Source organism: Camelus ferus, chromosome 9, assembly GCF_009834535.1.
Source record: "Camelus ferus isolate YT-003-E chromosome 9, BCGSAC_Cfer_1.0, whole genome shotgun sequence".
NCBI classification, from domain to species: domain Eukaryota; kingdom Metazoa; phylum Chordata; class Mammalia; order Artiodactyla; family Camelidae; genus Camelus; species Camelus ferus.
In genome coordinates this window covers 70,278,615-70,299,948 of record NC_045704.1, presented here as the reverse complement: position 1 = coordinate 70,299,948, position 21,334 = coordinate 70,278,615, and the positions used below count along the sequence as shown (strand labels likewise).

At 42.1% G+C, this 21,334-nt stretch overlaps 1 protein-coding gene and 1 long non-coding RNA gene across 5 annotated transcripts in view; one reads left to right on the top strand and one right to left on the bottom strand.

Annotated features, from left to right (window-relative positions):
• The window catches only part of SNX7 (sorting nexin 7), an 87,712-nt gene extending 77,025 nt beyond the window's left edge, over positions 1–10,687 (bottom strand). The window contains exon 1 of one of the 3 annotated variants that reach the window (XM_032487160.1): positions 10,217–10,687. In XM_032487160.1, coding sequence (XP_032343051.1) covers positions 10,217–10,558 — 342 coding nt within the window. In that variant the 5' untranslated portion in view covers positions 10,559–10,687. The remainder of the gene's footprint in view (positions 1–10,216) is intronic. The other 2 variants (XM_032487162.1, XM_032487161.1) reach the window with 2 other exon arrangements.
• LOC116665903 overlaps positions 10,679–21,334 on the top strand; it is a 98,593-nt gene continuing 87,937 nt past the window's right edge. For both annotated transcript variants that reach the window (XR_004322686.1, XR_004322685.1), the window contains exons 1-3: positions 10,679–10,810; positions 13,256–13,347; positions 16,611–16,752. This is a non-coding gene — a long non-coding RNA (uncharacterized LOC116665903). The remainder of the gene's footprint in view (positions 10,811–13,255; positions 13,348–16,610; positions 16,753–21,334) is intronic.

Genomic DNA, 21,334 nt, shown 5'->3' with positions numbered 1-21,334 from the left:
CTACCTAACATTCACCACTTCATTCCTTTCCTGCCGGTGTTGGTTCCCACTGCTTGCAGTCAAGCCCCCTGATTCAGACAGATACTATTAGCTTAAAAGGATTTATTTTTCCAAGTAAAAGAAGGCTTCTAAATGATTCCTTTGGGGTTTTTTAATGCTTTGGTTTATTTCTTCTACTAAAACGTAAATAGGAGATTTTGTCCAGGACTGACACTTAACATAGCTCTGTGTCATATATCAATAACATTTAGTCCCCATTTATTAAGACAAATTTGTTTTAAATTCTATTTGGTCTGGGAACCTAGTTGGAAAAACCAATACAATACAAACTGAATTTAGTGAAAACAGATCATTGGCAAATGACTGTAATAACTGTGTCCATATGTATGAAAAAAGGAACTGGCCGTATCATTCATTAATGTATTTATTAGAGTTTCTACTCTTCTACCTTCAAGAAGTTAAATTTATGGGAGATAGACAAGCAATTAAGATTTCAGAGAAGAGCAACAGATATCTATTTATAAGCAAAATGTATTAAGTATTACGAGATTTGAAACACTATTACGGGGAGCACAGAGTGGGGAGAAATTAATTCTCGCTGGAGAATGAAGACGTTCTCAGGGAAGACGTGGCTTTACATTGGGCCATAAGTAACAGAAAGGATTTTGTTTGGTTGACCCAACAGTAAACTGTAAGGTGCAAATCAATCACTGAGGAATCCTGCTAAAATACAGATTCTGATACATTGGGTCTGGAGTGGGTTCTGAAATTCATTTCGAACAAGCTCCCAGGTGATCAAATAGATTCATGGAACATACTTTGAGTACAAAGGTGAGAGAGAGAAACAGAGGTGCGAGGGAAGAGGCAGGAGAGTCAGGGTGCAGCCTGATCACCAAGAACCTCGAACGGCACAGTGTGACCACGTGTTCAGGGCTGTGTGCTCTGGACATCAGCTTTCTGTGAGCACATAGGATGGACTGCAGGCAGACCATCACAAGAATGAAGAACTTATGAGGCTATCTGAACGGTTCTCAGTGGTAACCACAATACTACTTGGGGTTGGAGCAGTGGGAACAGGAAGAAGGCACTAATTCCAGAGTTACCTAAGAAGAAAAAAAATCAATGGGGACTTTTCAGGTCTGTAGGGCGTGTGGAGAGTTAGTGAAAGCGATAGATAGAAGGTAAGACTTAGCAGTTCATCCTGGAGATCTAGGAAATTGTCATAGCAGCAGCAGAGAATTAAGTGGAAAAGAGGTGTGGGAAGAGGAATACAAGAATCAGGGAGTGGCAGGACGTAGCTCAGTTTGAGAATTGAGTTGAAGAGATGAGTAGGTAGGACCACCTAATCAAGACTTTCCACTGCTCTTGTAATTAAATTCAGAAAGTCAAAATTCCATTTGCAACAGCCTCTTAATAATAAAAAGGAACAGCCCAACCGTCCCACCCTCCTCTCCTCTGGGACAGTTAGTCATCCAGCTCGTGCTAGTGCATTTTCAGTGACAGAATTCATAGCCAAGCTGAGTAACCCCTTCCATTCTGGAACCTTCCATCAGAAGATTATTCTGTAAACTGACCTAAAACTTATCTCCACAGAATTTTGACCTGGTGGCCCCAGCTTTGCCTTTCAAAGCTACAGACATTTAATCCACCTGAATCATAACACCTCTCCATAAAGAAGAACTCAAGTCTTTTCCAAGCTGAGCTACATTTTGCTCTTCCCAGCCTTTCTGCACAGGCCATGGTTGCCAGAGCGCAGCATCACTGGAACGCCTTCGTTCATCCTCCTTCACAATGGCAGATGCGGGGCGAGACTGCAGCCCTCCCCACTTTCAGTGCTGATGGAGCCATGCCCCGTTTCTGCTAAGCTCAGACTAGATCTGAGGCTCTAGCTCAAAACAGGACTCCTAAGAATCAGGGCACTGGCATCCGCAGATGACATAATGTCCCTCTGCCATTTTCTCACACAGACTATCAGTTCCCCGTTAAAATACAGAGGGTGGGATGGAACTCAAGTTGCATGGACAGTTCAAATTACAGTACAATCAACACTCCATATGACCTTGAAAGTATGTTGTTTGTTCAGACTCAATACCGTGTTATTTGAGTGTATTGATCATTCATTCAGCCGGAATGTTTGTACATAAAATCATCCTAAACAAGGTCTCCCCAAACTTATTCCGCAATTTCCTTGCTTGTTTTCATTCTATCGTTCACCATATATGCTCATTCATCAGGGGAACGTGAGGATTTTTCATCGTCTTTCTACTTCACTCACCCACTCTTCCCCGTCTGGGAGGGCTGTAAGAGTACTTAACACAGAAGCTGTGAGGGGAGACAGTGGAGGTCTAGTGGGAGGGACAGAAATAGCCCTGGATCAGCCCCGTTTTCCTTTATTGGTTCGTCTTTTTTTTAACCATCAAAATGGTAAGACTCACTGAGGCAGGATCAAGATGAAGGTCAGAGAAAGGGGGGTACATGACTTGCCTGCTGTAGGCCTGTATTCTACATTTTAATTGACAATTGCAAACACATATACTATATATATACACAGACACATCCACCATGCTTACACACTCTACACATACCTACACATTCTGTATGTACGTACACATTCATATACGCCCACACAACACACACGTACATATGTAAGTAGAGTGTGTGTGTGTGTCATATATTTCTGTCCTGATCACCAAGGTAGGAAGCCACTCATTCATTCAAGGATGTTTCTTGAGTAAGCTAGCAATAAAATACTACTTTGTTTAGACTTGTACTCTTTAAACTGGTAGCCACTAGCCATAGGTGGGTATTTGCATTTAAATGTGAATTCATTTAAATTAAAAGCAATGAAAAGGTCAGTTCCTTCAGATGTACTAGTCCCAGTCAAGTGCTCAAAAGGCACATGTGGCCAGTGGCTGATCTAGAACGTGTCCATCACTGCAGTTCTTTCTGGAGAGCAGGGTCCTCCGGCGGCTGCGTACGACTGGTCAGCACTCACAAGCATCACTGAGGGCCAGCCACTATTTATAAGCTCTTTACATACAGTCAGTCATCTAAGCCTCATATTTATTATCTGCCCTCATTTTACAGATGAAACATCTGAGGCATTAAGAGGTTGAGTAACTTGCCCAAGGAAACAAAGCTAGTGAGCAGTGGAGCCAGGGTTCCAAATGCAGACAGGGCAGCAACAGCGTCTCTGCGTTGAGCACTCAGCTTATGTCTTAGCCAAGACATTTCTATTTACAAAGATGAGGAGAGCTTTCCTCAGGACTTTACATTTATCCCCATTAAATTTCCTAGTCTGCTCTTAAACCCAGTGTTCTAATTTATCAAAAGATTTGGAAAGCGGATTATACCACACAATTAGCTTTTATTACAGTTTCTACTGCCGTGTAACAAACCATCCCCAAACGTAGTGGCATGAAACAGTCGGTTTTCATAGTTCATTATGCTCATTGGTTCAATATTCACTGGGTCAAGAATTCTGACAAGATACAGCAGAAATGGGTTGTCTCATTAAATGTGGGGCCTCGGTTGAAAGGATGATGCCTCAGTGCTAGGGGCCGACATCATATTAGACTTCTTCGCTCACAAGTCACTTAATCCTGGATGGTGCCTGGAACTTGCAGCTGACTAGGGCACAGCCACCGGTGGCTATTTGCATTTAAATGATCATTGGTCAAAGCAGTCACAATCCCACACAGATTCAGTGAGAGGGGCATAGATCCCCCCCTCAACACGAAGGCGGCAGGTCACATTAGAGAAGAGCCTATGGGATGGGAGGTAGTGATGTGGCCATCTGTATTCAGTTATTCTCCACACTTCCGTACTATGATGTGTTATGCTGGTTATCCTTTCTTTTCACCCTCGCCCTTCCAGCTCCCATCGGTCTACTCTGTGCCCTGGGAGGCTGACCCCTGTGGGCCACATCCTCTGAGCAGCTGGCCCAGTGAGGGCCACAAGCAGGAGATCCAAGAGCAGGAGTAGAGGAGCTCAGGGGCTGTGCTCCCGATTTCCTCCCTGCTTTGGCGCCACACTTCTGGCAGGCACGCATTTCTAGCCACATCGCTCGGTAAATACATGAAGTGGCCCCTTCACAGCTCCAGCACTCACTGGGTTCCAGCAGCACTATTTTCATTCCTCTTCCCTTTAGAACTGGGGGTGCTAACAGCTTTTTGCTACTACAAGTCTCTGAGTTTCTCAGTATCCTTTCTTCTTTCCTGAAACTTGCCCAAAATTCTATAAATAGTTCTTGCATTTAACTGTCTTCATTTACATCACTAGAGAGAATTCTGATTCTTATCATGGCCATGGCTAACAGAGGAACACAAGAGGCACTAAATAAAGATGGTTCAGTGAACAAATGTGAAAACTTATAACTAGACTTCCAATATCTTCTTCTAAGTATTTGATAGAATTGTTGAATAGTAATGTCCCTCCATCATTACACTGAATTGCAAGTTTAATAGACATTCAATATATAAGAGTTGGATGTCTTAACAGCAATAGCTCATCATTCTTCAAAAATAACCTTTACCACAGAAATATAAGTGATTCTTTAAAAAAAAAACCTCATTTAAATAAATATATACATTGTTACATTTCTGACTGATCATAAAAAGAATCCTGGTTTTCCACCATTCTTACAAAATGACCAGCTCCTTCTTGTCAAATTGTTTACACTAAATATATTAAATAGTTCTATTGCATTGATAGATTTATTTGGAGATTGAAATTAAGCTCACTGGTCTATACCTTCCAGAACTTCCTTTCTGCCCCGTTGTTTTTAAAAGTGACTTTTACCTATCTCTAGCTTCTGTGCACCATACCTGCATCCATGACTTCTCAGAGATGACTAGTGGTGATAAGGATAATTACACCTGTAAATTCCCTGATTATCCTGGATGATCTACATCTTACTTTATGGTCCTGAATACCATTTTAAAGGCCAATAAAAAGAGCTATTATTTACTGAGCAGCAAATAAGCATCTCATGTTTCACTGTGACCTATTTACCTACATTCTGTTTCAACTGCTGTTTCTTCTACACACTATAGTATTTAATAAAAAATAAAGGTAATTTATTTTATTTTAACATATTATTTTCCCCCTAATAGGGGAACTTTTTCCTTTAAATGTAGACAAGTTTGCCCCTTTTCTCTAGGTAAAATTTTTGCTCATCTCAAAGACAGCTCATTTCATTTTGGCCCAGTTCTAAAACTATTCTTACATTACTGTTATAATTTTTATCCTTTTTCTTTCCCTTTTTTTGAATTATCGGTTATGTTCTTCTACCTTCCACATCCATTCTTGTTCTTTTAAGTCAATACAGTCTACATTCCCTGTGCTCTCTTGAGATCTGGCATCATTTTATCCTAACTGTATTAACTGAAAACTCAGAAAAATACTTTGTTTGTTTTACTTTCCATCTTGCTTGATTTATACTGTCATTTAGAGTTTCTGTCACATCTTCCAGCTGGACTCCAAGACTCTGATAACAAGAACTGAATCTTGCATTTCTTCTTTTCCAAATAATTCTTAGCAGAGCAACTTACACAAAAATATTTAACATGTATTTATCAGGTACTTATAACATACAGTGAGAAAAAAGGGAATAAAGGAATAATTATAAATCCAAGAGCCTACTCTTTAAAAAGCTTTTGATCTGCAAATGTATCGCTATACACCACATTAAAAAATGAAAAATCGTATGATCATCTCAACAGATAAAGAAAAGGCATTTGAGAAAATTCAACATCCATTTATGATAAAAACTCTCCACAAAGTGGATATAGAGGGAACGTACCTCAATATAACAGAGGCCATATATGACAAACCCACAGCTTACCTCATATACAACGGTGAGAAACCCACAGCTTTTCCTCTAAGATCAAGAACAAGACAATCTCACCACTTTTGTTCAACACAGTCCTAGCCAGAGCAATCAGACAAGAAAAAGAAATGAATGGCACCCAGATTGAAAAGGGAGAGGTAAAACTATCGCTGTTTGCAGATGACATGATACTATATAGAGAGGACTTTCAAGACTCCACCAAAAAACTATTAGAAATAATAAATGAATTAATTAAAGCTTCAGGATACAAAATCAACCTACAGAAATCTGTTGTGTTTCTATACACTAATAAACTATCAGAGAAATTAAGAAAACAATTCCACTTACAATAACTTCAAAAAGAATAAATACCCAGGAGTAAATTTAACCAAGGAGGTGAAAGACGGGTACTTTGAAAACTGTAAGACAGCGATGAAACAAACTGAAGACAGCCCGATTAAGTGGAAACATACACTGTGTTCACGGACTGGAAGAATTAACATTGTTAAAACGTCCATGCTACCCAAAGCAATCTACATATTTAATGCAAACCCTATCAAAATACCAATGGCATTTTTCACAGACTGAAACAAATAATCCTAAAATTTGTACAGAGTCACAAAAGTACTTGAATAGCCAAAGAAATCTGAGAAAGAAGAAAAAAGCTGCAAAGTATCATGCTCCCTGGTTTCAAACTATGCTACAAAGTTATAGTAATCAAAATAGTGTGGTACCAGCATAGATCAGTAGATTGATGGTGCAGAACAGAGCCCAGAAACAAACTCACGGTTATATGGTCCATTAATTTACAAAAAAGGGAGACAATATAAAATGGGGGAAAAGATAGTCTCTTCAGTAGATGGTGCTGGGAAAACTGCACAGCTCCACGCAAAAGAATGAAACTGGACCACTTTTCTATACCATATACGTATAAGTAAACTCAAAATGGATTAAAGACTTAAATGTAAGACCTGAAACCGTAAAACTCCTAAAAGAAAACAAAGGCAGTTGCTCTTTGATATCAGTCTTAGCAATATTTTGGGGGATCTGTCTCCTCAGGTAAGGGCAACAAAAGCAAAAATAAGCAAATGGGGCTACGTCAAACTAAAAAGCTTTTGCACAGCCAAGGAAGCCAACAAAAAAATGAAAAGGCAAGAGAGAAGCTATTTGCAAGTGATACACCTGATAAAGGGTTAATATCCAAAATCTATAGAGAACTCACCCAACTCAATATAAAATGAACAAACAATCCAATGAAAAAATGGGTAGAAAAACTGAATACACAATTTTCCAAGGAAGATACACAGACAGCCAAAAGACAAATGAAAAGAATGCTCAAAATCAGCAGGGAAATGCAAACCAATACCATAATATGATTTCACCTCATATCTGTCAAAATGGCATTATCAAATGGACAGCAAAAAATAGCGTTGATGAGAATATGGAGAAAAGTGAACTTTTGTGCACTGTTGGTGGGAATGTTAAATTGGTGCAGCCACTATGGAAAACAGTATGGCAGTTCCTCAAAAAATTAAGAATAGAACTACCATATGATCCAGCCATCTCATTTCTGAATACTTATCTGAAGAAAATGAAAACACTAATTCAAAAAGATACATGCATCTCTATGTTCATTCCGGCATTATTAACAACAGCCAAGATATGGAAGCAACCTAGGTGACCATCGGTAGACTGGTGGAACTGAGTCATAAAAAAGAATGAAATCTTGCTATCTGCAATGACATGGATGGACCTAGAGGGTATTATGCTGAGTGAAGTCAGACAAAGACAAATATTTTATGATTTCATTTATATATGGAATCTAAAAAACAGAATAAATGAGCAAACAAAACAGAAACAGACTCATACATACAAACTAGTAGTTTGGGGGGAGGAGGAGGAAATACATTAAAGGGATTAACAAGTACAAACTTCCAGTTATAAAACAAATAGGTCACAGGTATGTAACGTACGGCATCGGGGATATAATCAATAATACTGTAATAAGTTTATGATGACAGATGGTTACTAGACTTACCACGGTGATCAATTCATACTGTATGTAAATGTCAAATCACTATGTCATACACCTAAAAGTAATATAATATTGTAGGTCAACTATACTTCCATTAAAAAATGAACAAAAGAAAAAGCTTCTGGGTGAGGGCACAGTATATATGTTCACAAATAATCTAAGGAAATAAGAGACTACAATAGTAAATGTAAGCTGAAGATAAAAGTGGTCCATCTCAAAGTACTAAAGTGTAACTTCAGTATGCTTCGGAAGTAATGGTTGGTACCATCCTAGGGTAGGCTGGACAGTGGTAGCAGTCTACAGAGGAGCAGGCTAAAAAGGAAAATAGTAAAGAGAATGGGTAGAATGAAGAGGATTTTCTTAAAATCGCTCATCTAATTAACTGTGGTTAATGGTTGAAAAACTCATAAAATGTAAGCAGGCAGGACCCACACACTTGGATCCACCCTGCTTGTCAGTGCTGTGTAACTACATGTGTTGGACACTTAGGAAAAGTTAAGAACATCTTCTATAGAAACTGGCCATATAGATTAAGATATAACCTTGCACATTATCATATGGGCTGCTTAATAAAGCAGTGGCTAAGTATGTTGCTGAACTTAACATCCTTTTAAAAAAGAATACAAAATTACAAACAAAAAATTGGGTGGAAAAATAAATTTTTATTTAGAATGAGAAAAGAAATCTCAAAAACGGATTGGAGCCATAGAATTGTGGATTCCTTTCTACTGAGATAGCTTTAGGCAATTCACCAGAAATGCTTACTTAGAAATGTCTCTGGCTGCAGCCCGCCATTCCTTTCCCACCTAGAACATGTACGACTCTCCATAACTTTCAACGTTTTCAGCGGCCTAAGGAAACAAACGGCCGAAGCTTAAATTTCATTAGCTTCACCTTAGACCTGCCTCTGACAACAGGCACTCAATAAAACTGTGATTCTTAATGGGGGCTGGACACTCAGAATCTGCAGAAAGAGAAACCAACGTGACAAATGTGAACCATCCCAGAAGATTCCGATATGCACCTGCCACTCCCAACATTCTCCCTGCCCCCCCATGTTGGAAGATTCACAGTGCAGAGCCAAGCACTGAAATTCATAGACTAATGGATCTGAGAAGGCAATGTAAACAAGAGCTGACCGACTGTCCTTGATAGGAGCATAAAGAATGTGTGGAACATAAAAAGGCAGTGTTAACTTTTTACAAGAGAACATAAAACAATTCCACTGTTTTACAATTTAAACACACGGAAAGGTCAAATGACTTTATCAAGAGCACAAAACTGATACTCTGAACATCTAGAATGCAGCTGGGCCTATCATTTCATTTAACCCTAAATTAGGGGAAGGGGAGTTTCACATAGTCCTCTCTGGGGTCAGAGTATGCTTATTCACTTTCTAACCTGAGTTCGCGCTCCCAGAATGAAGCAGCGGTGAAGCACGTTGCTTTACCTAACATCTCAAGGCAACAGTTACCTACTGCACAGCCTTCTTGGTAATTTATACAATGTTCTCATCTCAGGTCTTCTACCAGCAGCAATGAGAGAAGCTGCAGTAGCACAGAACGGCCAGCAAGAAAGGTATTTTTCTTTTCTGAAAAGAAATTACAGTCACCAGCCTCCACGCAGCACAAGCCTGCCACTCACCCGAGTCAGTTTCTCCCCAACTGTCCTACAAGTTAAGAGAGCCCTTTGGTCCTAGATCTCCCCGGGTAAGGTTTAAAAACGAAAGAACTGGCTGTGCGTTGGGTGGCAGGAGCTGACTGTCTGAAAAACCCTGAGCTCCGCGGCGAAGGCGCTTCCCTGTGGACACACGAGCCTTTTTCTCCTGAAGAGGGATCCCTCACGCCTCTCCCCGCTGGACTGGAGATCCACCGCTGGTGCCACCCAAGTCTCACGTCCACAACCAGCAGCAACACTGAATCAAGAATAATCTGTCTAGACTCGGGCGATCTCTGAGTTCACGGCTGGCTGCGCCCGAAAAGAAGCTGCCAGGGGCGGGGACAGTTTCGGCCACCGCCTCCGGGGTTCGGGCACTGTCCCTGGAAATATCCGCGTCAGAGAAGAGGAGAAAGGGAGAAAATATTACAACTTCGCAGACTCCACGAAGCCACGGCCCTGCCGAACGTGAGGTCAAAGTGCAGAGGAGGGCACGGCTGCGGTTCGGGACCCGCCGGGACGCCGCCGCGGGCAAAGCGAGCCGCCAGGCGGGGTCGGGCAGCCGGGGAGACCCGCCCGCCCCCAGCGGGGCCGGACCCGCGTGCTCCGGGGCGGCCGCCGCCGCGCAGCGGGGCCAACTCCCGGAGTTAACTTGCAACTTTCCCGGGACGCGCCGCCGCCGCCGCCGCCCTCACCTTACTGAACACCTCCAGGTCGTCCTCGTCCTCGTCCAGATCCAGCACCTCGGCCTGCAGCAGGGCGGACGAGCCGCTGCTCCCCGGGAGGGGGGCGTCGCCCCCGGGGCTCTCCGCGCCGGCGCCCCCAGCCGGGAGGCCCGAGGAGCGCGCCGAAGGTGCCGGGCACTCGCCCTCCATCCCGAGAGTGCGCGCCCGGCCGGCCGCCGCCGCCAGCCCGGCTTCCCCGAGCGTGCCCATTGGCTCCCGCGCATCCTGCGCCTCCCCGGCCAGCCCCGCTCCAGCCCCACGTCCGCTGCGCAGACGCGGAACTGTCGGGGCGAGCGCGGGGCGCGGGCTCATCCCCACCTGGCCCGGGGCCTGCCGGAGGCGCGGGGGTGGGGCTCCCGGGCTCTGGCTAGGGTGGGGCCGGGGACCTTGTGCCCTGAAGGTAGGAGGAGGGCGTCCTCGCCCGGGCCTGGCTCCGGGACTCCCCGGCGAGGCTTTCCGCGGGGACAGGGGTCTGGGCAGAAGCCACCGGGTGAACCGTGAACTTCAGAGGGGCCACAGCGGGGCTGGAAGGCGGCCGACCCACCTCGCCAAGAGAAAAAGCCAGTACTGTATTTCCTGTGTTTTAATGGTTGCCTTTATTCTGGGTTGTGGTTTTCGAGTCCATCTTTTACGAAGGCTAATGCAGGGACGCCTCTGTTTTGTAATTGATTTTTGACCCAGTGACTGGACTGTGTGGTCAAATCACTATCAAGCAGGGGACGTTGGACTTAAAAACTATTTTCAGCCACTTTCAAATCTATCTTTACCCCTGGAAGTCTTCCTGAAGTTAATGAGCAAGAATGTTACTAAGAGCCGAGGACAACCAGCGGGACTGGCCACCGCCACCAGTCATAATCTTCCGTTTTTGCGCTGCCAGTGCAAAACTGTAATTATTTCGTTGTTCACTGCTTACGTTTAAAAAACAAAAACTAAATTCCAAAATAATGGAAAATTGAATGCAAATTGATGTATTTGGAACTGTCTTCACGCTGTATTGCTTAACTCCCCTTAGCCCCAGCTCTTTCCGTCTGTCCACCCAGGAAAGAATATCTGAGAAGTTCGCACACAGCCAGAGAAGAGGCGTGCTCAGACTTGATTTCTGAAACCTCTCCTGGCAACATATTTAGCCTGATGTTTAAAGATTTTAACTAGGAAAAAAAAAATTAAAGACGTGTAAGATGTTTCATCAAATCGAGAATTTCCCTTTCCCATTAGAGAAGGCCTTAATTACATGTTCCCTCTTAACCATTTACATTGGTTTCAGTTCATATACGCCCTTTAGTCAAGCTGGTCTTCCTGCACAGTGCACAGCCAGTCTCCTTCCTGTGCTTTATGCTTCCTGTACCCAAAATGCCATCTCCTGCCCATCCTGCAGGAATTAACGATAATTCCGTCTCTTTCAGAAAGACATTCTGATGGGCACAGTCTTTCCCCTATTTAGTGTTTAATTCTGTATCATGTTATGGATTGTATGTATTTCATGGAAATGCCATACATCCCTTAGTAAATTATAACTTGTTAAGCTTGGGGATGACATTATTTATTAATAAACCACAGTAGCAAATCTACTCCCTTGAAAAGGCTCTCTGCTAAGGTGTCTAAGAAAACAAGGGATGAAAAGACTGTTAATTCCTAAGTTCATTCTGGCTGGTGAGGCAGATGCAAGTTTTCAAACTGCCATCTGAAGCAGGAAATTCTTAAGGATACTATGACTCACAGAATTCCCAGAAAGCAGAGTCAATCTCAGAAAATGCGCAGAACAAGCCAAGACTATACAGCTTGGATCACAGTTAAACCTACTAAACCCAGAACTAAGGATACAGGCATCGCAGCCACCGTTATTGATCGCTGAAATGCCACACCCCTTCCACATACTGCCATTGACCCTGCTGTCACTGGACCCCCGGTGCTGTCACCGCATCAGCACCGCAGCTGCCTCTGAGAACTGCCTTTGCTGTTACTACCACAAAACTACCCACAGTCCTGTTTCTCTGTCTTAATAGTTCTAGCTGCAGAGCTTTGAAGGGTAGATCTGCTTGGCCCATTTGGCCAACTCCCATGGAGATTTTGAAGGCAAATTAGATTTCTAAGCATAGAAAGGCTATGTTGATACTGGTCAGCCTAAACAAAAAAAGGAAAGGAAAAAAAAAAAAAGAATCCCTACTGTAAGTAATTCCTTTGTCTTCCCAACATTAAAATCACATTTCTTCACATACTTCTTGTTTTTTTCTTTCTCCATTCCTGCTAAATATACTTCAGTCTCAAACACCTGGGAATATAGCCCCCAGCTCCCAAAGGAAGAAAATCCAAACCTATTCATTATTGGTACAACTCCAAGTCTAGTGTGTCTATTCCTCTTGCAGTTCTGCTGTAATTCTGTTGATATTTTACAAAAATGGACTAAATTTTTGACTTTAATTACCAACATGCCATGCCTGCTTATTCAGTGGCTTGAAAACAACTAAATTGCCATTTAACAGCCCCAGCTTCCCATTAAATGGAATCATCACTGGGTTCTTTAATGGAAGAGTTCTTATTTGGGTACTAAAGCCTCTCAACCATCATCGCCCACAACTTGAAGTACAGGTATAATATTAAGGAAAGCCCTACCCAGTTCTGTCCCTTGGTTTTTGGACTCTTATTCTGATTGTAGGAGAAATGGTATCATATGTTAATTTTTGGTTCTCAGAACATACACCTTGTCAAAAAGCTCCCTCTCTCCCACACTTTCCAGGTGGGATCTCCTGAGATCATAACTGAGTGTTTAATTCAACTATACATAAAGTCAATTGTTCCTGGTAATGGGATTCATGATAAAACAAGTCACCCCACTGGCATTGTCCAGTAGCTTTACTTCTTTTGCTGGAAGGCGATTTAATTGATTAGAAAAAAAAAATGTTATGTGCGAAAACTAATGGGAAATAAACCAGCCAGTAAGTTCATGGTTGATCGTGTTAAGAGAAACTTGTTGATCAGGGAAAGCAAACCCAATCTGTCTTTTCCATTAAGGACAAATCATGACATCCTTCAGATTATGTGGCTGCCAGAGGACCAGGAATAGTTGCTGCTGTGGCAAGCTGAGATTTCATAATTTACTCAAGGTAGGTAGTAAGTGGTAAGTAATTCAAAGTGCACTGAAAGAAAGTGTTATATATGTTGCCTTAAAAAAGAGAAAAGAGGATTTATAAGGATATTTGAGGATTCTTGGTTCTTGGAATTTAGCAGAGTAGATAATTCTATAATCCGTCCACTGAATATCCTGACAAACTGTGTCAAGAATCTTTTAAATGCATAGATGAGCTTACAGGGAAGTAAGTGACTTCCAGGGGCAAGAAAGAAAGTCAGCTTAAGTGAGAGGATGCCACTAAACATTTGAGCTGGTACCCTGCCGGCCTCCAGCGTGGGGCAAGGGATGGGTAGGACTGGCCTCAGGAATCTGAAAGTGTGAGTTTGAATTATCATGAAAGGGTAATGGAAATGGAAATTTGTAAAATAGTCACTCAATAATGAAACTCTTCTGGATCAGCCTAAGCTCAAAGTGGGAGAGATCTCTTCCCGCAAGATTTTGACCATGGTTCAGGAAGTCGCAATTCAAAAAACTGCAAGCAACCCTGGGCGAGTGATATCCCCTTGGGAGCTCTGGCAGGAGCAGACCCAGAATCTCTCCTCTCACCCCGCTTCCGGCAGAGTCTCTACAGATAAAGTCATTCTGCGGATGAGATCGGGATCCAAATTAAAAACGTTCAAGGAAACAATCTCCCACGTGCCAGCACTGCTGTACAAAACGATTAAAAGGATTAGAGTCTCAAAGGACTTTAAACAATTCACCAAAAATATAAATTACTTGATAAATAAAAAAAATAAAAATAACTGCGATACTACGAAAAAGAACTAAAAAACCAAAAATGAGAAACACGGTCGTTGTGCTGATGGTTGATTTTTTGCCTCTTCACTTCAAAATGGCTCCCGTTGCTTGCTCTGTAATAATGGCGCTGGGACTTAGCCATACCCCGTACGATGTTAAGCCGCATCAGCAGAGGGCCTGGAAGGACACTGGAGGAGGAGGGTTTCCTGGTGTGCTCTCTTACTAGCGTCCTGTGGAGAGTTCTTTTCCCTCCTTTGCTCAGCCCCTGCAAAGTCTCTCTAGTGTAAGGTTCCCGAAGGGCACAGCTTGTTATGGTGTTTGACCAAACTCATGCAGCAATGGAGGCATGGTCTAAAGACCCAGATATTGTGGGCCTATTCCCAGCCCAGGTTACTACACCCCACATCCTCCCCTCAGTCCCAGACACGGACACACGTCAGGGGCACTGGAGGTCAGCCATGCCCTGACCTTTGTCCTGCACAGCCAGCCTAGAGCTGACCCGGCATAAGCTGGACATGGAGGAGCACTAAGCTCCTGGAGGGAGGGATCTGTCAAGCTCCAGGTGCCAACAGTGTCCAGTAGCTTCTCCTGGTGCCTAATGGGTTCTGAGGCTCAGCACCTCCCAGAGGGTGGATTCCCAGCAGGTCCCACTGCTACTCCATTGACCTTGCCACCATTCAGGAAGCCAAGGTGGTCCTCTTTCCAGTGACATCTTGATCTCAACCATAGCAGGGGAAGGCTTTTCCTTGGGGAATTACCACAACCCTAGGGGTAGTGGTCACATCTTACATCTACTATTCCAATATGCTTTAGAATTCTTTTTAACTCTCACTAGCCAATTCCTTCTTCCTCCAATCCCCCTATTAATAAAGCTTTATATTAAACTTTCCCTATTCCAGTGACCACGTGGTCCTGTCTACTGACTGGACCCCTAAACAATACAGTTAGTACTAAGAATTGTCCCAGGAGAAAAACCTACAAAAATGGCTTCCTGGAAATCTCCTTAGAACCAGTTGACGGAGGAAGAAAAACCCAGAGTCTGGTTTACAGATGGTTCTTCATGATATGCTGATACTGCTTGAAAGTGCAGCCTCACTCAGTGGTCAACGTATAGGACAGTGATAAAGGAGAATCCTTCTAGTGGTCAGAACTTCAAGTGTGACATTTGGTCATCTGTCATCTCAGGAATGAGAAATGTCCAGAAATATAGGTCTGTATTAATTCTCAGGTGGTCGCAAATGGTTTGGTTGGAATGGTCAGGGATTTGGAAGGAACAATATTGGAAAACTGATGAAAAGAGAGGTCAGGGAAGAAGTGTGTGGGTGGGCTTTTCAGAATGGGCACAGGCTGTGGAGATATTAGTGGTTGTGAAAATGTCTCCCACTAGTGCAGAGGTGGCCCTTGATGATCAAGTGAACAAAACGACAAACTCTGGGGATGTCAGTCATCCCTTCTTCGTAGCCATCGCATTCTTTGCTTAGTGGTCCCATGAGCTAAGTGGCTGTGGTGGCAGAGATGGAATCAACGCATGGACTCAGGCATTTCACTGGGAAGCAGGTCTGCCGAGCTCCTCGTGCCGCCATCCTGCAAGTTGTCTGAAGCTTACTTTATGTAAATAACAAAATGTCTAGAATTGCTCAGAGCAAGAGTAGTTCTGACCGCTTTTCACTGCGATGTAAAGTTTAGAAGATAAAATTTTTGTAATCTGGCATGATCTCAGGGAAAACTTTTACATCTTTAAATTTTTCTAATTAAAATTGCATTTTTGTTTCAAAAAGAAACTTCTCAAGCAATTTCCTTAGTATCAACACTTTGGCCTGGAGAAGTATTTTAAATGATCTACAGTAGATGTGGTTTAAGAAAATTGAAGTGTTCTTGTTTAAAAAATTAACCCTTTAAAATTCCTGGGCTGTAAATAATGCAAAATAAATACATAAAAAAGAGGAATAAGTAAGTACATGAAAACGCCTGCATTTAATATCTTCAAGAAAAAGAAAATTTGCAGTGAATTATTAATACCCTTTGAGAACAGAGGCAACGGTGTTGAATATTTATAAGTATTAAACACCAATTTTAACCTTGACCTCATCCTTTTGAAAAAATTGCAGTTATTACTGTGAGACTAAATGTTGCTCCAGACATGTTGTGTAAATGTTTGATCTTCCATGGCAGAACTGTTTTGTTTTTTTAAAATATAAGAAGAATTTTATATTTAGAAGTCTCAGATAAATTGTTTCTCTCTCTTTTGAGTGGTTATATCAAAAGAATGATTTAATCGTGACAATACAGGTGCACGATCTGACCAGACACTCTCTGAAGGTGGAAACAGTGGTATATAGTCTTTCATGAGAATCTGGAGAGTATCTGTTAGCTGTGAAACTGCATCTCAAACTCCACCGAGGCGGATGCTGTTGGGATGCAGCAGACTTCTCATTCTTGGTAATGCCATCCGCTTACTGCTCTGTCACTCCTCTGAGTACAAACGTTTTTTGGCTTTAGGTCCACGGTCCTTCCTGGTATTCAGAATCCTGCAGTCATCTCGAGTGAATCTGGTCGTCATCACATCTTCTAAGTTCTTTGTCTTCACCTCTGAAGGTGTTCTTGACCATTTCAGCTCAGTCACTCATTTCTGTCAGAAAAAGTAAGTAAGTAAATAAAACAAGAAATATGGATTTTAAATAGATAAAAAGCCACTCAAACACAATGGTAAAAATATAGATAAAATTCACAAGTTCCAATTTTTTGTCTAGATCATTAAGATCTCAAAGTTTTCAAATTTTCCGAAGTTTATTGCTTAGAGATTTGATATATTTGGTTAAATTTGATAAAACTTCTTTGGAGAGCAATTTGGTAACAATTAGCAAATAAAAATTGTACGTACTTAACATGGGCTGAATTGTGTCCCCCCCAAATCCACACGGTGAGGCCCTAAGCCCCAGTGTGACAATATTTGGAGACAGGGTCTATCAAGAAGTACTAAAGGTTAAATGAGGTCACAAGGGTAAGGCCCTAATGCCGTAAGATTGATGTCCTTTTAATAAGACGAGGATACCCCAGAGCATTCTCTGTGCCCCCAGGTGCACAGAGGACAGGCCGTGTGAGGGTGCAATGAGAAGACGGCTGTCTACAAGCTGAGGACAGAGATTTGACAAGAAGCCTACCCTGACAGCACCTTGATCTTGGCCTTCTGGCCTCCAGAACCCTGAGAAAATACATTCCTGTTGTTTGAGTCAGTCAGTCTCTGGTATTTGGTTACAGCAGGCTGAGCTGACTCACGCAGTACCTGCGGACCCAGAAACTCCAGTTACAGGGCTTTCCGCTAGGTGGAGACTCGGACACGCACACGGGAATGCTCGTTACAGCATTTTTGTCATTGCAAAGAATTGAACTATTCTGAGTGCCCTTCTTCCGTGCTGTATATTGTGGATCAACTCAAATTTTATTCACCTCCTAGTCTTCAAAGTTGGAAAGCTGACTTTGCTTCCTGGGCACAGACTGGGTCAGTTACTTAGGTGTGTTCACGTGCGATTTGGAAGTGAGGTGGGGGCCGTCTTCCTGCTGTTAAGTGGGCTTTTCTGAAGGTAAGCAGGGTGCTGGAAAGGTACGGGTGTTCTGCTGTCGCTGTTGTTTGATTGCCTGTCCCTGCAGTGGATGATGGCATTAGGCTAGGTGAGACCCTCTCACATAGCCAGCTTATGATAGGGTGATCTTTCCGATGCCACTGAAAAACCAGAAGTCACTGGTTATATTCTTACACATTCATCTCAACAACAAAGTTCGCTCAGCTTTGAAATCTAACACACTTGAAGTTCGGTGGCTGAGATCCTTAGTTCCCTAGAAAGTGCTTGGATGGTCATAGCCAATACTTGCTTCTCTCATTCAGATTTTTTTTTTTTTTTTTTTTGGTAGGGGTATGGGATATAGCTGATCCATGTCCTCTGACCAACATGTAGCATTGCTGGCAAGGAGGACATTTGTAATGCTTTCAATTGACTGTGAATTTTGAAATTTACGGTTCAATTCTTAAAAGGCAATCTGTTTTTCTCATTTCGAAGAGATTAGAACTTGTTTAACGTTAAAATTTGCTCTAAGTTTTTTTAAAAAGGTCCTTTTCAGTCCTGACATCATATTTATCTAGATACCAACACATAATAAGCTGTGGCTACTTGTGAAAGATTTGGGGTATTGTTTTTCCTTTTTTGGATTTTTTTTAAATTAAAAATTCAAAAAGTTTTTGTTATGTAAGAACTAAAGTGAGCCATTGCTATTTTTCAAAAATAAATATTCAGCTAAACTGAGTGTCAGGTGATGACCCTTCTTGCTTTCCTGCTCATTGAAGCAATTCTCTCTCAGATCTTCCCTTTTCTTCTTAAATCTCTAATATTGACAGCTTGTTTTCTTTCCCTCAACAACAAAAAGAACCTGGTAATTGGTATCATATTTCACTAAAAAAAAAAAAAAGAAACTGTCTGATGGGAACTTAACCATCTTCCACTAGGAGATGTGTTGGTACCATATCTTGTGAAGAAGGGCCTTCCTCTTAGGAAAGGTCAGTCTCCCCCCCCCCCCCAACGGATTCCTGCCCCAACCCTTCTCATTGTCTCACTGGCTTTGATTCATCATTATGTTCGTTTGTGAGGGCTGCCATAACAAATACCACAGACCGGGGGTCTTAAACAGTAGAGATTTACTTTCTCGCAGTTCTGGAGGCTAGACGTCTGAGAGGGTGTAAGCAGGATTGACTTCATCCTGAGCCTCTTGCTTGGCCTGTAGATGACCATCTTCTCCCTTACCTTCAAGTGGTCTTGCCTCGTCTGCACCCTAATCTACTCTTCTTCTGAGGCCGTCAGTCATATTAGGTTAGGGTCCATCCTAAAGACCTCATTAGAGCTCAGTTACCCCTTTAAAGACCTCATCTCCAAATATGGTTACATTCTGAGGTTCTGGAGGTTAGGAGCTCAGTCTATGAATTTGGAGAATAACAATTAGTTACGGTCTTTTCTTTCAGCTCTATCAATTTTTTTTTCTTTTTCTCTCAAAACTAGATCACTTCCCAAAGTATAAAACATGCTGTAAAGACTCCTATTCTAAAAAGTCATCCTTTGACCCCCATACGCTTCTGCAACCACTGCTGCAGCCCTGCGCTCCCACCCAAGCCACGTCACTACCGTCAGCCATACGTGCCGTCCCCATTTTCGTACCATGCGTCCATACCTCAGTCCTTTCCAGTATGGCTTCTGCCCATTCAATTTTATTAAAATTAAATATAGCTGATAACTCCTTCCTTCTTGGTACAGTTACCCACTCTGACACTCCTAACATCTGCAAAAGACATTCTGGTTGTACAGTATCCACACCATTCCTCTCCTGTTAAGTAGCAGGTGTGAAATTTGGGTAGGATGAGCCAGCCCAGGATAGGGGTGGGTATTTATTGGTCTCCTTGCTCTTGCCATGGTAATTGGTTCAATACTGGTTATGGATCTAAGGTCTGTGCCTATCAGATCATAACATCCACATGGTTCAGTTGATGGTTTTTATTTTTCAATGATCCCTGTAAGTGGTCTTCACCATCCCTTGCAAGTGAATGGAGAAGCCTGTAGCCTGTGTTCTGCTGAGCTCAATTTTGTCGTAAAAGTGACACAATCCTGTGGAAACACTACCACATGCAAGAAGGCAATGATGAGAGAATTTCTGAGAAACCGAACCAGAGTCCTGATAGAACCATGCCTAAAGTTGTCTCTGTTTCCCGACTTTTCACCCAAGAGAGCCAATACATCCTTCATTGTTTGTTAGCTTGAGCTAGGTTTTCCCTTGTAACTGAATCAACTGAATCAACACTATCCTTGGCTGCTCTTCTCATCCGTCCCTTTCTTCATCTCTCATTCTCAGTCACAGTCTCCATCTCTTCAACTTGGCCATGAAACATTTTAATGTTAGCTCTCAAGCACATGGTTCTGGGCCCCGTTTCCCTCCTTATAAACTCCTGAAGCAGAGGATGGGTTGAGAAGGGGATCTTGTGTGGAGCGGCTCCAGGGGCAGCCTGGTGGGATGATGGGGATGGGAGGAAGGGCTGCAGGGGTCTCCTCTCAGGGAAGGGCTGTCTCTCAGGAATCTATAGAATCTTTGCTTGTCTGTGTTGAGGCAATAAAAACCAGAAAGAATGCTAAAGAACAAGTGATTGAGTATAGTTAATTATTTAAAAGAATTTCTTTACTATCAACACATTGTTTATTGTATTGAATGAAAAGCAATTTCTATTCAAGTTTTGAATTCCAAATCTGGAGTTGAATAACCAAGCATTTTAGATTTTTGCCTATGCTTAATCTGTTTTCATGTGCGTTTATGAGAGGTCATAGAATTGCTTAATTTCCTTACTGATTAGCAATTCTGAACAGAATTCTAAAATTCTAATACCAAACACTTATCAGATTAAAATTTGAAAAGTTATTTGAATGTTGATTTTTTTTTCCTTGATAAGAAGGCAAATTTAAGATGTAGAAATACTATTTTAGGCTTTGTTCAAGGAGGTATCAAGGGAAGAGAACATTTCAGAATATTTCCATGGTAGCACTTGGTACGTTTTCAGTTGAAACTAAGAGAAAACCCAACAAAATTGGTAAACAATAAAGGGGATTTATTAGCTCTCTTAACTGAAAAGTGTAGTAGTTCTGACTATAGATGAAACTTAACAATTCTTGCTTCATTAGTTTGATGGCAGTAAAATACATTGAGTCAAAAATATGCCAAATTGTTAACCGTAAAATATGAACCATATTAAAATTATTCTGAGGTAGGCTCCCAAAACTCTGGAACCATGGTGGCATTTGTTTCATCAGCTCTCTTTAAGTCAACACCGTCCACTGTGTCCACTAGGTTTCTTGCAAGTTCTTGAGGAGAAGTAATCTACAGCCAAATGCATCTTGGGATTGTGGAGTAGTTAGCCACATGGGCTTCGGAGGCATAAAGCTTGGGATGGAATCCTGGCTCAGTCAGAGACACATTGCTCATAGTCTCTAAGCTTCATTTACCTCATACACAAATGCGGCACAACAGAACTGATACTATGGAGATTACATGAGTATTACATGAAATAACATACCGCAGTACGTTGACCATAGTTGCTGGAGCCAGGGATTCATGCCCAAGAAAAAAGTGGCGACTGAAAAAAAAAAAAAAAAAATGGATTGCTATAAGAAAGGCCAGTCTTCTTTAGTTTCCAAGAG